The sequence below is a fragment of the Eulemur rufifrons genome, chromosome 14 (assembly GCF_041146395.1).
Source record: "Eulemur rufifrons isolate Redbay chromosome 14, OSU_ERuf_1, whole genome shotgun sequence".
NCBI lineage: Eukaryota > Metazoa > Chordata > Mammalia > Primates > Lemuridae > Eulemur > Eulemur rufifrons.
This window is the reverse complement of record NC_090996.1, coordinates 34,224,189-34,241,415: the sequence shown is the minus strand read 5'-3', so window position 1 is coordinate 34,241,415 and position 17,227 is coordinate 34,224,189. Positions and strand designations below refer to the sequence as shown.

At 46.6% G+C, this 17,227-nt stretch overlaps 1 protein-coding gene across 2 annotated transcripts; it reads right to left on the bottom strand.

The window, feature by feature from the left end:
• Positions 1-3,787: 3,787 nt before the first annotated feature.
• MEFV (MEFV innate immunity regulator, pyrin) lies at positions 3,788-17,227 on the bottom strand. Of its 2 annotated transcripts, XM_069486223.1 has the most exons (10): positions 16,951-17,227; positions 13,295-13,898; positions 11,134-11,449; positions 10,588-10,683; positions 7,537-7,767; positions 7,109-7,131; positions 5,371-5,486; positions 5,150-5,182; positions 4,771-4,803; positions 3,788-4,605 (listed from the first exon to the last, which is right to left on the bottom strand). In XM_069486223.1, the coding sequence occupies exons 1-10, from the start codon at positions 17,225-17,227 to the stop codon at positions 4,052-4,054; spliced, it is 2,283 nt and encodes a 760-aa protein (XP_069342324.1). In that variant the 3' UTR covers positions 3,788-4,051. The 2 variants fall into 2 exon arrangements, with proteins under 2 accessions (XP_069342324.1, XP_069342325.1); XM_069486224.1 differs by lacking the exons at positions 3,788-4,605; positions 4,771-4,803; positions 13,295-13,898 and having other exon boundaries at positions 5,103-5,182; positions 16,947-17,227.

Below are 17,227 nucleotides of genomic sequence, written 5' to 3'. Positions count from 1 at the left end.
CAGGCCGGCGGCAGCCGCGCTCTCTGTGGCTCTTCCTGGGAGAACAGAAAGCAGCACGCTGGTTCCCGTCGTCCGTGACGGACTGGCACCACTCCAAGTGCGGCCACCCTAACTCCATGGCCTGCTGGGAAATGTAGTTCATCTCCAAACAGCCAATGAGAGACCGTCAGGCTCGGCGGTTGGGGCGGGGCAGGATCAAGGCTTGACCGGAAGCCGACTGTCTCTCTGACCGGAAAGTCTACGCAAGGCCGCCGCCGTTTCCGCTGCAGCCTCTGGCGGGTTGAAGGACTTTGGAGGGGGCGGGAGTGTGGTCAGCATGGCACTCTTCCATGCCCCGGAACTCTCCCTATCCTTCCTTAGTGCAGGAAGTCCAGTAGGTCAGAGGTAGGGGGTCCTTCCCTCGCCCCAGCTTGACAACTTACACACTGCTGTCTGGACTGGCTATCTTTTGTTCTAAGAGATCCTAGTCTTTCTTCTCAGACCATCTGTCTTCATTTCCTTTCTCAATTTCAGCCTCCCACGGGGGCTGAACAGCATCTTTTTAGTCCCTGCGTTGTTTCCATACTCAGTTAATTCCCCACTGAAGCATTTATCAGGGTTGGGCAGGGATGACCTTATCCCTCTATGCAACAGCCTCCAGAAAGATGATGAAAGTAAAAATATAAACGAATGCTTTTTCTTAACGCTAATCATAGCTGACTCACTTAACCAGGGTTTAAAATATATTAAAAAGAAAGGAATATGAAAACTGGCATCAAAAAATTGTTGAAAAATAAGAAATACCAGCCTTTCCCGACGTCAAAATTTACTAAAAAGCCTCCTTTAATCAAAGTACGGCTTGAACTATGGGCAAACAAATAAAACAGTAGACAAAATAGTATGTCCCAAAATTGACCTGAATATATATGGACCTAGATGAAAGGATAGCATTTCAACTTAAAGTGAAATAGATGGTGCTACGAAAAATTGTCTACTCTTCTGGGAAAAAAGTAAGACACTCCCCCTCCCCCCGTCTTTTTATACTAAGTACGAAAATGGAGTGTAATAAACAGTAAAGAGAACATTAAGTTTAACGTTGAGGCAAAACAGAAAACTGAGATGCCTTAAAGTAAAACATAAACCTGTGAGATTATAATTTTTAAAAACTTCTTTTAAAACGTTATTAACAAAGTCACACAAGTAAAAGACTGGAAAATAATTCTAAAAGATAAGCCACATGAAGAATTAGACATTCCCAGCAGGAAATGAACCCCTGCCAACTGACAAAAGACAAAGGCAAGGATTCCTCTTAGGAGGAAAACTAATTGGCCATTAACATTTGAAAAGATGCTTAACCACTAGTCAAAATTAGCACTTGAAAAGGGGACATTTTTCATCTATCAAGGAATGAAGAAAGTGGAGTAATAGGCACTCCCTTTGCTGGTAGTGTGGTGTGTGCAGTTATTTTGTAAGATAAATTAAAATTAAAAGTACAAGTATGTATTCTTTGACCTTCACAATCTCATCTGTGAATCTGAACTCTAGAAATTTCTTGCAGAATTCTTTGTAATGACAAAAACTGGAAACAACGTGCATGTTCATCACATCAGTGAGGGAATAATTGAATAGGCGCATTGATGCTCTGGAAATTACATTGCAATGAAGAATGGATTAAAACTATACGTAGACCTGGACGGATGGCCATAAAATATTAAATGAAAAAAGCAATTTCAGAGTTATGTATATAATGCATAACTATATTTTTAGAATAAACAGAAAACACCTTGTATGTTTGTATTGAGAGATACACACTAGACGATTAAAATGGTTACTCTTGGGTGGGGTTGGAAATGGGAGTAAAGGAGGAGAGTAATCATTTTTTGGGTTATGTCACTTCAATTTTGTAACTAAAAATAAAGGCTTAATATGAAAAAAATGAATGATGAAGACTTTTTAAAAAAAATTTGTTGGCATCCTGTTTTTAAAAACTGATCAGTAAAATGGATGTCATAAATAGATTTGAAATATCAGATCTTAATCTAAGGGTATAAACAATGTATAGATCTGCAAATGCCTTGTAACATGCAAAGATAGTCGTCACATACAATTAAAGAAATGCCATTTAAAATAATATTAAAACAAGAATTACAAAAGTAATATTCAGTATTCTGACAGCAAATTAATACAACTATTTAAGAGGGCAAGATGGCACTATTTTAAAAAGTAAAATGTTCATGAAGTTTGTAACGTTCAATTCTCAGAACTTTAAAGAAAACTACACAGATGGTACAGCTTTGTTTAAAATGTCAAAAACTTCGTTAAATGATGATATATTTATACAGTGGAATCCAATGCAACCATTAAAAAGGGATACGTGAAAAGGCAAGTTAAAAAACAATGTATATAATGTCATTTTTAAAATAGTTTTTTTTATTTGGAGGAATATACAACACAGGTTAATGCTTATCTGTAAGGAGTAGGATTAGAGAGAATTTTTCACTTTTTGTGTTTTGTAAATCCGTAAGTTTTCAAATAATGAGAGTTACTTTTATAATTGAAAAAAACCAGATATTTGGGGGGTTTCTTTCTTTTTACTTTTTTTAGAGACAGGGTCTCTCTGTCACCCAGGCTGGAGTGCAGTGGCCCAATCATCCTACTGTAACCTCGAACTCCTGGGCTCAAGCCATCCTCCCACCTCAGCTACCAGAGTAGCTGGGACTATAGGCACATACCACCATGCCTCGCTAATTTTTTTAAAATTTGTTGTAGGCCAGGCGAGGTGGCTCACGCCTGTAATCCTAGCACTCTGGGAGGCCGAAGAGGGTGGATCGCTCAAGGTCAGGAGTTTGAGACTAGCCTGAGCAAGAGCGAGACCCCGTCTCAACTAAAAATAGAAAGAAATTATCTAGCCAACTAAAATATATATAGAAAAAATTAGCCGGGCATGGTGGCGCATGCCTGTAGTCCCAGCTACTCAGGAGGCTGAGGCAGGAGGATCGCTTGAGCCCAGGAGTTTGAGGTTGCTGTGAGCTAGGCTGACGCCACAGCACTCACTCTAGCCCGGGCAACAAAGCGAGACTCTGTCTCAAAAAAAAAAAAAAAAAAAAATTGTTGTAGAGACAGGGCTTACTGTGTTGCCTGGGCTAGTGTCAGACTTCTGGTCTCAAGTGATCTTCCTGCCTTGGCCTCCCAATGTGCTGGGATTACAGATGTGAGCCACCGTGCCCAGACTGATTATTGATATTGTCTAATCTAGGCTCCAGTTGTGAAGATAGAGGAGTTGGGATAGGAGTCTGAAGTTTAATCTTCATTTGATTCTTTTTTGGGGGGGGTTCTTACATCTCTTCCCTTTACATCTCTTTAAATGAGGGAGGATAGAGGGGTATGTGTGAACTGGAACAACCTAATATTCCATAGCCCCACAGATTTTCCCCTACAAACCAAGACAGAATAATCTGACACTTGGAATATGTGTCAAATGCTTTTCCACTATAGCAGCCCCATCTCTCTCAGGACATTCAGTAGGAACATGGGATTCCACAGTGATCAGCTGACTGACAAATGCAGTTATGACCAAATTTTCTAATTGGTTTATTTATTCATGAAGCCCAGTCAATATTCTTAGGAATCATAGTTCATTAATCCAGGCACACAAATACTTCTATAAAAATCCAGTCCGCTTGTGTTTTCTCCAGGCTTCCTGGGTCCTCAAGACAGGGGCAGATAGGATGAGGGGACACATCCTTGCCAATGGGCAGAATCTTCTGCCCCAGGAGCATCTGAGAGTGCTGTTTCCTACAGTGATTTATTACGCAACAGCTACATACTTCCTCTGCTGAAATCCTCAGTATGTCATCAGAGCATGTGTTGTCTCCACCCTTGATTTAACAATATTTTTGTACCTAGCCTACCTCTGCTATGTGTGGGTAAGCTCTTGGGCACAGTAACCATTTTGTCATTTGTTACATTTCCTATAGCAGCTGGCACCCAGAGGGTATTCCATAATGATTGTTGAGTGTGTGAATGCAAGGTACGAAGCAGGGCGCTGGAAGAGAGATGCAGTCTTGGGCATTCAGTGAGGCCCCTGGCCATCCACTGGACAGATGGTAAGAGGACCCGTGTTCTTCCCTCCATCAGGCATCCCAGGGCTGAAAATAGGCTGAAGGGGCCTAGAGGAAGAGACGCTGGTGAATGTGTAGATGTGGGATCGGGCAGTCACATTGTAAAAGGAAATTTCTCCAGCCTTGTAGTCCAGGAAGATGCCCACACGCCTGGGGGGCTCATTCATTAGCAGGCGGGTTGGGGGACAAGTGGACGCCTGGTACTCACTTCGCTTCATCATCATCACCACCCAGTAGCCATTCTCTGGCGTCAAAGTTATGCTCCCCTTTCTGCTCATGGATGACTTGCAGACTCCCAGGACCCACGCTGTCTTGTCTCCGACCTCCACCTCCCAGTAATGGCAGCCGGAAAGGAAGCCTGGAGAGCCCAGGGCAATGATGCAGTTATCGAATCTTTCTGGGGCATCAGGCAGCCACTCCCATTTGTTTCCAAGCCTTACACTCTTCAGATCATCAGAGAAGATGAGTTTGGGGTGGGCAGTTTCTGCATCCAGAATCACATTAACTGCAGAGAGAATCAGAATACCTGGCTAGGGGTCCATGGGCAACATCCCCAAAGAGTTTTCCCCACCTCCAGGAAACAAGGACAGGGCTGCTCTTCTGGAACATGGTGGGGGACAGCACAGGGACCCAGCAGGCCAAGGCCACTTGCCTTGATCTGGGCACTTACCAGCATGAGCCTGAGCACGAATCAGTTCTGGAACTACAGAGAAAAATAAGATGGGGTAATAACGTCCTGAGCATTCACATTTAGAGGGGCTGAATTACACTGTCCCCACAACAAGGGAAGACAAGGATTCCCCTGCTCAGCACGTGCATCTTGTGCTTGGGTACAGCCCCGTTCCTCCCAGCACCTAGGTCTGCCCTGGAGACTCCATGGTCTAATGAGTCAACTCAGCCAACAAGTCAGGCACCGAGCCTGTGGAGCTTGCTGTGGCTCTTCTCATGCCCTTGTTACAGGTGTTTTCTAAATAATGCCCCCAAATCAACAGCACAAGGGAATGTCCCAATAACCCCTGGGCTGCTCCCACTACCACCACCCTACTCACCCTTGAACGTTTCCATTTCCGAACGAAGTGTTTCTAAAAAGGGGAGAAACGGAACAAGAAAAAGCTCAAGTCAGGTCCCTTTGCTAGGGACAGATCAGGGAGAGGCTGAAGGCAGGTCAGAAAGGCCGTGGAGATGGGAAGGGGAAGCCGGGGGCTCTGGGGAGCACAGATCTCAGGGAGGAGGTGAGCAGGCACCTCCCACCTTCCCCCGGCCCACCTACCCAAGAAACGCCTCATGCTCGTCTCCACAAACTCTGATTTCTTGTAGAACAGGTGGATTTTTTCTTTCATCTCTGGAGGAGTGGCCCACAGCTCAGGGACAGGCACCGTCTTGGCCCTAGAGACAAAAGACTGTTGAGCAGAGAGGGCTGGAGCAAGGGGTTGGCCCCAGGGCCCGTGAGCTGGAAGTGACGTGCAATTTCCACAGGGCGCACCCAGCCCAGCCAGGACTATGCAAAGAAAAGTCCTCCCTGCAGTTCTAAACAAACACTGGTCCTCAACTTTGGCCACAGATTGGCACCTACTGGAGAGCTTTAAAAAACACTGATATCGGCCGGGCGCGGTGGCTCACGCCTGTAATCCTAGCACTCTGGGAGGCCGAGGCGGGTGGATTGCTCAAGGTCAGGAGTTCGATACCAGCCTGAGCGAGACCCCGTCTCTACTAAAAATAGAAAGACATTATATGGACAACTAAAAATCTATATAGAAAAAATTAGCCGGGCATGGTGGCGCATGCCTGTAGTCCCAGCTACTCGGGAGGCTGAGGCAGTAGGATCGCTTAAGCCGAGGAGTCTGAGGTTGCTGTGAGCTAAGCTGACGCCACGGCACTCTAGCCTGGGCAACAAAGTGAGACTCTGTCTCAACAAAAAAAACAAAAAAAAACAAAAAAAACCACTGATATCAAAACCACAGTGAGTTTTAATAATGGCCTTAAAATGGTATTGATATTATCTACCGGAATTATCTATGTCAAATTAGTTATACTCTCCTAGTCTTTTTCTTTGTATTGAAATAAAAATGATAATAAATGAGAAAAAAACCCACAATAAAATACCACTTCACACCCATTAGGATGACGATGATAAAAACAACAACAGAAAATAACAAGTGTCTACAAAAACGTGGAGAAATTGGAACCCTCTTGCATTGCTGCTAGGCGTGCGAAATGATGCAGCCACTGTGGGAAACAGTATGGAGGTTCCTCAAAAAATTAAACATAGAATTACCACATGATCCCGGAATTCCACTTCTGGAATCATATACCCAAGATAATGGGGCCTCAAGCAGATATTTGTACACCCATGTTCACAGCAGCATTATTCACAATAGCCAAAAGGTAGAAACGATCCAAATGTCCACAAATGTTTTAACAAAACGTGGTGTATGCACACAACGAGCTATTATTCTGCCATAGAAATGGAATTCTGATACGGGCTACACTGGATGAACCTTGAAAACATGTTAAGTGAAAAGAGCGGACACAAAAGGACATCAGAGTTTTGTAAAGCTCCCAGATGCTTCCAAGACTCAGCCCCCTCCTACCCTTCTTCTCCTGCCTGCTGGGCCCAGCTCCACTCCCAACAGGCTCCCCAAAGACTCCTGGACTTGCTTCCTTCCCCCGGGCCACCAGAAGTTCTGCAGGGGTGATTTTCCTAAGGCGAATTGCACGGGACAAAATACACTTGGGAGTTTTCTTAGGAAGCCTCTATCTAGTTGGTAGAGTGGGCAGAATTCATTCTTCCTTGTCTGCAGCCCACCCGGCCAGCCTCCCTCCTGACCCGGCTCCCACTCTCCCTACACAATCCCAGAACGGCCTCAGGAAGCTGCAGGAAATGGGAGAGGTGTGGAGTCACAGACCTAGGGGGTGGGAGCACCTCCCTCCCAGGTTCCTTCTAGGACTGTCTCCCTCAAATGCTTCCTGCAGGACACCCAAGGGTACACCACGAGGCCTCTCTGTACCTGTGCAAGGTGTCTCCGATGTCCTAGGAGAGAAAAGAGGGAAGCTCTCTATTACCAGTTTCCTAGAGGCTGTGCTGACTCCTGGGTTTTCAGCTGCTCCCTGCCCTTCCCAGGGCTCCCAGCCCCAGAGTGTCAGCAAAACTGGAGCACTTCTCCTTGATTCTGATTCTAATCACCCTGGGTGGCACCCTGGCCAGCCAGGGCCTGCAATGGAACTGTACTCAAGCTCTGCTGACCTCTCTGGGCGATGCCAGGCATCTCCCAGATGCTGGGCTACCCTGAGCTTCTAGGAGACCGCCTCAAAGGGGTCTGGGCACATTGAGGGTCACTGCGACCAAGTCCCACCCCAGGCCTCAAGGGCCTCATTCACTGGCTTGGGCAGAGCTGGGAGCCCGAGGCAGCCTGAGGCCCTGATGGGACGTGCTCACCTGCAGAAGCTCCCATTCCGACTGGCACTGCTTGGCCTCCAGCTCCCCAATCAGTGAGTCGAGCAGGGCGATGTCCTGGGACACACGGGTGCCATATGTCTCCCTGACCTGGCCAATGGTCTGGCCTAGCTCCTCCAGCCAGGCCACAAAGACCTTCTCTTGCTGCTCCAGAAACTTGCAAAGCTGCTCCACCTGGCTCCGCGCCCGCAGCTTCTGGATTTCAGTTTGTTTCTGGGGAGCAGGGGATAGAGAGGTGTAGGGGTCTGTGCTGTGGGCTGGCTGTGTGTGTCCTGGAGCCCCCAGAAGCCCACCTCCTGGAGGTGGATAAGAGGCAGGCCTCCTCTGCCTCTTGGAGGTCTGGATTCCAGAGCAGGGAGCAATAATGGCCAGAACCTTCCAGAACAGACTGAGGGTGGCTGGGGGCTAGCTCTTGGAAAATGCCCTTAAACCTGGTGTTATAGGATCAACTGTGTCCCCTCTAAAATTCGTATGTTGGGGTTCCAACCTCCCCAGGACCTCAGACTGTGATCTTATTTGGAGACACAGTCCTTGCAGATATAATCAGTTAAGATGAAGTCATATTGGAGATGACTGATGTCCACAAAAAATGAGGAAATTTGGACACAGAGACGCCTAGAACATGATGCGAAGAAACAAAGACAAGACAGCCACCTGTAAGCGGAGAAAGGCATGGGATGGATCCTTCCCTCCCGGCCCTCAGAAGGAGCCAACCCTGCCAGCCAACCTCGAACTCAGACTTCCAGCCTCCGGACCCGTGAGACAATTAAGGTCTGTCATTTAAGCCACACAGTCTGTGGTATTTTGTTAGGACAGACACAGGAAACTAAGATGCCTGGTGTCACCTTCTCCCTTCCTTGAAAGCCAGTGTGAGGGTGGCACATGCCCCAGGTCATAAGTGGATGAGGCTGTGGCCACCAAACTGCTCCAGGATGGAACTTCTCTCCACCCCCGAAGTGCTGGAAGGCGGAAGGTCCTCAGTCATGGTTCTGAATGGGGCGGTCAGTTCACCTGAACGTAGGTGAACGTGGTGTCTGCTCCCGTTGCACGGTGGTCAGCCACGAGCTCTCCAGAGAGGTGCAACAGCCCATGAGCACCTCTTCCCTCTTCCAAGGAGGGAGCGGGCCCTTCAGATCCAGAAAGACTGGCTCAAGAGTCTTGTCATTTTTGGTACAAAAGCACAGGACCAACTCTTTAGTTCTTTTGAACCAAAAATGTCTCTTCATCTTTTGGTGGTGTCATTGTCAGTGTTTTTTTTTTTTTTGGTTTTGTTTTTTGTTTTTTTTGTTTTTAAGAGGACAGGTCAGTTGCCTTGTTCAATGGCCTAAATTCTAAAATTGATGATTTTGCTCGTGATTAAATTCAGGCTAAACATTTTAGGCAAGAAAACTACATAGTTGATGACGTGTGCTATTCCTAGTGCATCCCATCTGGAGGCAAGGAATGTCCAGTTGGTCCGCCATCATTATTGTGATATCTGGATTATCACTGGGTTAAAGAGGGGCCTACCAGATCTCTCCATGTCAACATACATCATTTCATCATAATTATTAAGTAACTTGGGGAGTGTATAAATATCCTGTTCTCTAATGATCTTCCTCTAAACTTTAGCTTCTGTTAATGATTCCTGCCTGTGTCAATTATTCCAGTGGGGGTTTTATAATGGAAAACTTTGAATTCAATCATTCTACATTTCTATTAGTTTGTATTATTCTGTAAAGAAGAGCTTCCCTTCCCCCTCCCCTATGGTTAAGAAAAGGATTTTCTTAGGTCCTCATTCTCTCACCCAGGCTGGAGTGCAGTGGCATTATTCTAGCTGACTGGAACCTCGAACTCCTAGGCTCAAGCGATCCTCCTACCTCAGCCTCCTGAGTAGCTGGGACTACAGGCACGTATGACCAGGCCTGGCTAATTTAAAAAAAATTTTGTTTGCAGAGATAGGGTCTTGCTGTATTGCCCAAGCTGGTCTCAAACTCCTGGACTCAAGCGATCCTCCTACCTCAGCCTCTTAAAGTACTGGGATTACAGGCATCAGCCACTGCACCAAGCAAATATATATATATTTTTTTTACTGTGGAAAAAAGGGGAAGGAGGAGAAGGTGGGGAAGGGAGGAGAACCCCATGCTGTTGTGAGTGTCCTAAGGGAAGACTGGACTCTCTCGCCTCCCTGGGTTTCCCTCAGCAGCCTAGGCTCCTGCCTCCCCCTCCTTGGGGACATCACTGACCTCTGCTCCATCCACATGTTCCCAACCACCTGGCTGTATAGGAAGAGGGGTTTCATGTTGCTACAGTGCAGGAGTGTCCCCAAAGTCAGACACCTGGGCAAGTCTCCCCATTCTTCCCTTTCTTCTCTGCGCCCAGGGAGGTGTGGTGGGTACAGACTGGACTTGTCAAAAGTTTGGAACCAAGAGAGGGAGACAGGGCCTAACCAATGGAAATGCATTAGACAAATCCAGGCTCTGTGGGGGTGGGTGCCGCCACTTCCAGAAAAAATGGAAGCACCTTACCCGTCCAAGAGGCTGGACACCAGCCTGACAGAAGGGCGGCCGCCAAGTTGCACTTACTGAAATCTGCGGTGTTGTAAAACCGTGGTTTTAAAGAAATGTTTTAAATGGTTAAAATGTCTATTTTAATCATTTGAATTTAAAAGATCAATATGGTTTTTGTAAAAAACAAAAACAAACCAGATAGCAACAATTATAAAAACAATACAGAGGAATGTATAAGGTTAAAAAGTCTCTTCTCTCTTTTCCTCAATCCTGTCTTTCGGTGACAGCCCCTCGTGTTGGCTTCTCTAAACCATTCTGTGGGAGTATGAGAAAGCAAGACAGGGTCCTGCTGGGAGGGTCTCCCGCTACAGGGACAAGCCCACCCCTGGCTGCCAATTTCACCCCTGCTCCCTGAGAGCAGGGGACCATCCCTGCTGTCCTGTGAACCAGCAGAGTCTGGGGGACTCTTGCTCACTCCAGGTCCCCTCCCTCCTTCTGTAGGCATGAATCGGCAAGGACTGGCCACAGGACACTAGGGCCTTACCAGGAAGTACGCCGTCTTCTGATCTCCCTGAGATTTCTGCTCCTCCCCATGTTTTCTCAGCTCTTTCAGATGCTCCAGCTGCTTCTGAATATGCTCCTGGAAAAAGGGCACTTGTTGAGAAGCTTACACTTGGCTCCTACCATCTTTAGCTGGTGCCAACTCTAGAGGGAAAATCTGCTTCTGGGAGCAAAGCTGCGTGTGCTGCAGCCAACAGCATGGGGCGGGGTGCTCAGGAGAGGAAGAGTGAATCCAGCACCAAGGGAAGCAGAGCCAAGAGGTGTGGGGGTGGGGTGGGGAGAGAGAGGCCTAATAACCCCCAGTGAGCCCCAGGATTCAACTCTACTTGAAGGCAGCTCCCCCTGGACCTCTGAGCAACATAAACCTGTAAATCCCATTGTTGCTGGCCTGGTTTGTGTTCTGGTTTTTCCATTTACAGACCAAGAGTCCTGGCTAATGCACCAACGCCCTAGAGTTGTTGGGAAAACGAAGCAAGTCCCGGTTTGTCCAAGTGCTTGGCAGAGAAGCCCCCAGGCAGGGAGCACCTACCTTGTATTCCAGTGCGACCTCCTCGATGGGGCGCACCTGGTGGCCTCGGTGCTCCTGACTCAGCCTGCAGATGAGGCAGATGGGCTCCCTGTGATCCTCGCAGAAGAGCAGCTGGACCTGTTTGTGGCGCTTACACTGAGGCAGGGGCGGGGGGCTTAGGCTTCCGGAGTTCTTCCTTGCCTGGCACCGGGTGCAGCTGGGTGAGCGGCTGCCTGAGGCCTTGGGTTCCCCAGAAACAACTGGGCAGCTGCAGGAATCCTGCACACAACCACCAACTGGGTCATGGCAAAGAGGACTGGAAGCCTTGGCTGGTGTGCTCCCTGGGGACATGCAGTGGAAAAAGCTCCTGAGTGGCAAACCCAAGATGTTTACAAAGAGGTGCCGCAAAGCATAGCATAGAGAGCCTGTGCCCGGGGTGCATGAGTTCTCGGTCAGACTCTGGCCACTTCCTAGCTTGTCCTCCCCCACTTTCTATCCAGTGAGGCAGCAAACATGCCACTGGGACTGAGAGCTAAGGGCTAGACCTCAAGATATTCCCAGACTTATAATTCTTGGGCATTTATCCTAAAGAAAGACCCATGGCCCTTTGCTATAACTCCTGTGCCTTCCTTCTGCACAGACATGGATCTAGCAGGTGACATAAAGGAAAGCAAGGCCTCCTGACCAGTGTTTGCTTTGCCACTAAAGACCACGCCAGGCTGCCCATAACCTGAGTGGGAGCTCCCAGGGGATGGTGACTCATGTGTCTCACTCCTAGCCAGATCCCCAGCCCCTAGCAGAATATTTGGCACATGATGAGCATTTGGAAAGTGTGTGTGGAATGAAGGAATAAATAGACCACTGTTCACATCCAACCTCAGGAAGCATTAAATGGAAGCAGAGAAGGGGACTTTATAAGGCTAAAGGGTAGAACTCACCATGAAGACATAACAATCATGAATAGGCAGACTTTAGTATCGTAAGCAGAAATAACAGGAGATACAAGAAGAAATAGAAACACACTCAAGCCATTAGTCCCCTCCCATGTGTCCCCTCACAGTGTCCCAGGAGTTCACGGCACCTCTGCAAACAAGACTGCTTGTGGCCCCAATAATTATTCTTCTGCCTTTCATCATGATAGAATTAACTGCTGTCCATATGGCTGCTTCCCCCTGCCCCACCGAAAAAAACCCCTACATTTCTCAGCCTCCCTTGCAGTCAGGTGTAGCCATTCGACTATAATCAAGTACATCCAAAGGGATATAAATGGAAGTGTCCTGGGTAGCTTCTAGAAACTTCTAAAAACCTTCCCTAAGTGATACTATCCCTCTTTGTCCTCCCATCCTGCTGCCTGGAATGAGGATGTCACTGTCTGAGATGTTGAACTGGAGAGAAAACTTGGTGGAGCAGAGAAATAGTTGAGCCTGGGGACCTGGCCTGTGGATCTGCCCGGAAACCCCTGTTATCATTTATGTGAAAGAGGAACAGACTTCTATCTTGTTGAAGCTACCGTTATCAGGGGTTCCTGTTATTATTCACCACCAAACAATCCTAATGACTCCCTCATCAGTAAAAGACAGACAGGATTTAGCCAATAGGCTTTCCTCCCTGCTCAGAGAAAGGCAAATGGTAGAACCTTGGCCCCATGACATACCACTGTGGGGTTACAGTGAGAAGTGGGTACTTTTACCCAATCCCTCCCAGATTCTCAACGTGCAGTCCACAAAATCCTTGGATTCTAAAGGACTTCAGAGTGCCCAAGAACTAGCGGAAACTTGATGCCGTATTTGTGAAGATGTGCATATAAGTATTTTTTCAGGGTCCACAGCCTTCAGAGATTTGCAAATGGACCCTAGGAGGCACCCAGGAATCCCAGGAATATAAATACAATGAGGATAAAAGGAAATTTGGGCGGCAGCGGGGGGTGGCAGGGGGAATACCTTTACAAGCCACCATTCCTAAGGAAGCTAGGTCTTCTAGATTCCAGGGTCCTTTCTCACCTGAAGACTCAGGGACTTCTGGATTTGAAGACTCATGGAGCACACTGCCCACCGTCTTCCCCATGGTCTCAGGGGTCTCCCGGCCCCCAGTTCCATTTTTCTCCCAGAGCACTGTGGCTTTCTCCTCTCTAGCCAACAATGTGTCAGAAAGTGTGTTCCTTAATGTTCCCCCCGGCAGGCACACAGAATGTTCTGGATTCCTGGAGCCTTTCTCCCGAGTGGCAGTAGCCCCCACATCCACAGTGGCCACTCCCTTAGAGGTGGCTGGATTTGCAGTGCTCGTTTCCTCTTGAGTCTGAAGAGTTTCTGGAGTTGGGAGTTCTCTCACCTCTGAAGGAATGGTAAATTCAAGACTTTTGGGTCGCTTCTTTCCTGAAGGTAAATATACTTCGTATTTCTTGGACTCTCTCCTTCCCAGAGTCCCACTGCAGAGCCCTTGGAGCCTCCCTGCGGAACTGGCATTCCTGCGGAGACTGGTGTTCACCTTAGGGACTCCCGGCCCCTTGCCTGGGCCTGGGCCTCTCCTGGACGACAGCGCCGCACCGGCGAGCAATGGCCTGCCCGGCGCCTCTAGGCCCTCGGGGACCTTGGAGTCCCTCCGCCTGCCCAGAGGTTTCCTGAGGGGCCCCCGACCAGCCTCAGGCTGGCCGGAGACCAGGCTGGGGGCAGCATCGCTGCCTTGATCGCCATCGGGGCAGTCTGTTATCTTCAGGCTCTTGAGCTTATTCTCCCCAGCGGAACAAGATGCTGTGGAACTGTCTGTGCCACTTTCTGGTGTTGGGTATTCTGAAAAGACAGCCAGATGCAAAGGCATGAAACTGTTCCACACTCAGGGCCAAGGGTTGAGGGAAGGGAGAGAAGAGAAAATCCTCTCAAAAATTAGAACAAAGTTCAGAATATTCCAGACAACGGCTGCCAATTACCATTAAGAACATACTAACTATTTGCTATATATTTCTCAAATAGTACTTTTCACACTTTTTAAGCAGGAGAACTTGTTTCAAATAAGATCTTAAACACAACTCCAAAACATAAAATAAATAAAAACTCTAGTTTATTGGTATAAATGTATGTATGTTTATAGATGTACAAAATTCACTTATAAAATTAATAAAGAGGAATGAAGGTGTTTGATCAGCACAAAAATTTGCAATCAGGGTTTATGAAAAACAGTTAAAACCTAAAACTAATTATTTCTGTATTTTTCTTTGGTAATGAGATAGGGAACCAGCAGGCCCTGCTCGATAGTCATAAGACCCCAACCAAGGTCTCTGATAAAACAGGAAGCAGTGGAGAAGCTGTCCAAAACCAGCTAGAACCAAGATGACCTCAAGAAAAGACCTCAATTTACCCTCACTGCTTATAATGTATTGGCATACTAAAAGAAACTCCCACCAGTGCCATGACAGTTTACAAATGCCATGAAAACTCTTGAAGTTAGCCTGTATGATTTAGAAAGAGGAGGAACCCTTGGTTCCAGGAACTCCCCACCCCTTTCCCAGAAATCTTATGAATAATCTTCTTGGCATTTAACATAAAATTAAATAAAAGGTATAAAATAAAAGCCCAGGCCTGGCACAGTGGCTCATCCTGTAATCCTACCACTCTGAGAGGCCAAGGTGAGAGGATTTCTTGAGGCCAGAAGTTCGAGACCAGCCTGAGCAAGAGCAAAACACTGTCTCTACAAAAAACAGAAAAACTTAGCCCCACGCGGTGGCATGCACCTGTTGTCCCAGTTACTTGGGAGGCTGAGGCAGGAGAATGACTTGAGCCCAGGAGTTTGAGGTTGCAGTAAGCTATCATGATGCCACTGCACTCTAGCCTGAGGAACAGAGCGAGACTCTGTCTAAAAATAAAATAATAAAATAAGACCCCGGGGCTGGGCATGGTGGCTCACGCCTGTAATCCTAGCACTCTGGGAGGCCGAGGCAGGAGGATCGTTTGAGCTCAGGAGTTCGAGACCAGCCTGAGCAAGAGTGAGACCCTGTCTCTACTAAAAATAGAAAGAAATGATTTGGACAACTAAAAAAAAAAAAAATATATATATATATATATATGTAAAGTTAGCTGGGCATGGTAGCGCATCCCTGTAGTCCCAGCTACTCAGGAGGCTGAGGCAGGAGGATCGCTTAAGCCCAGGAGTTTGAGGTTGCTGTGAGCTAGGCTGACGCCACAGCACTCTAGCCCGGGCAACAGAGTGTGACTCTGTCTCAAAAAATAAATTAATTAGTTAATTAAATTAAATAATAAAATAAAATAAAATAAGACCCCAGAAGCTCACAAGGTGCTACTCTCTATTGCTCCGAGGAAGAGCCACTGTCCTGTCCCTGGGATAGCCTACTTTTTTTTTTTTCTTTTCTTACTTCAATGAGAAAATGCTTATGCCTTACTCCATCAGCTTGCTCTTGAATTCTTTCTGGTAAGAAGCAAAGAATTCACTTGGCCTTTAGGCCAGACCCCAGTTTTGGGGTCCATTTTCCTGTACTGGTTGCATGAGTTGAAGAAAATCCTAACTCACACAGATAAGTAAGTGTAAATGGTCATTTTTGCCTGGAAGTTTCAGGATGCTGTTTAATTAAACAGAAATGACATGAAACCCTTAATTCCAAGATCTATATAAAGAACTCAAGTACAGCAAGAGCTATCACACTAGTGGCCTCCAATATTTTAAATTTTGGTTATTGATACATTATTATATGAATCAGTTAATTACTTTTGTAAGCAAAAATAATAATAATGCTTGAATCAAGTATTTTCTAACATTCCAAAGAATCCCTGAAATATCTTCCTGGTACAAAATTTGAAAACCACTGCTCTCTAATAAGAAAATGAAGATAATCTGTAATTAACACCTTAATTTTTGGTTTAAAGAACGTTTTATTAAAATTACTTTAAAGTTGTTTAAACAGTTTGCTGTTGGCTTTCTAGGAAAATGTAAGTTACCAAAACTGGCTCTAGAACTGTGAGAAACCCCAAGGATGCTAATAACCACATTTTAGAACATGAAAAAGTAATTTTAAAATTATACTCATCAAATTATACCAGACTCAGATTATGGGTTAAGTTCTATCACTATTTCAAAGTGCTGAGAATTTTTATATTATTTAACTGTTCTACCCCATAGAAATACATGGAAAGCATTTCTGATATCGTCTTAAAGTCTATAAAAAGAAGAAAAGTTCAAACACCAAAGATATTTTTTTAGACTGACCATTTATTAGGCTCCCCAAAATCTCAAAAACGTCTTTAAAAGGAGAAATAAAATTGGCCACATTGTTTGGTCATAATGTAATAAAATCAGCAAGTTACAACAAAAGGAGAGCAAAAGAAAGGATGAAACGAAGGGAGGGAGGGAGAAAGAGAGAGAGAGAAGAGAGGAGTCCTTCTGAGAATTTTAAAATATCCTTGTAGAGTGTGTTAGGGAGTAACTCAAAACTGAAATTAGGTATTAATAGATAAAAATGAAGTTACTTACCAACTCTGTTGATGGGATTGGTTAGCAAGCTCTTTTGGCTAACCCCAAGATACTTGTCTGACATGAGTATTAATCACAAATGAAGGGAAGAACAGGCACTCTGCCCCTGCCTCTCCTGATCCTGACCTGCCTTTTTTTTTTTTTTTTTTTTTTTTTACCATTGGGAGCCTTAGGGAGCTTTACTAACCCAGCTCCAAAGGCCAGAGCAAGGGAACAGACATGCCTAACTAAAGTCTCTCGAGCTCTGGTAGACCTGAGACTACTAACCCCCAAGCTGGCGTGCACTGATCTGAGCACACGTTCCCTCTTCCAAGGGGCAGCCAGCGGTCAGCGCTGGGCGAGGAGGGGGCCTGGGCCACTTACCCTGGCTGGTCGCCCTCTGGAGCTCCTCTGCCAGGAGGCGCTGGTTGATGGCCCGCAGGACCTGCAGCGTCAGCCGCACAGCATACTCCTCCCCATAGTAGGAGACCAGCAGAGTGGCCACCTTCACGGGCCTGGCTGTCTGGAGCTGGCCCCGGGGGATCCGGCAGTGCTCCTTCTCCAGATTGGTGTTCTGCAGCTTGAACTTGAACTTCTCAAGGTCGTAGGGTACCAGCTCCTCCAGGGTGAATAGCAGATGGTCACTCAGGGTCCTGGCCAT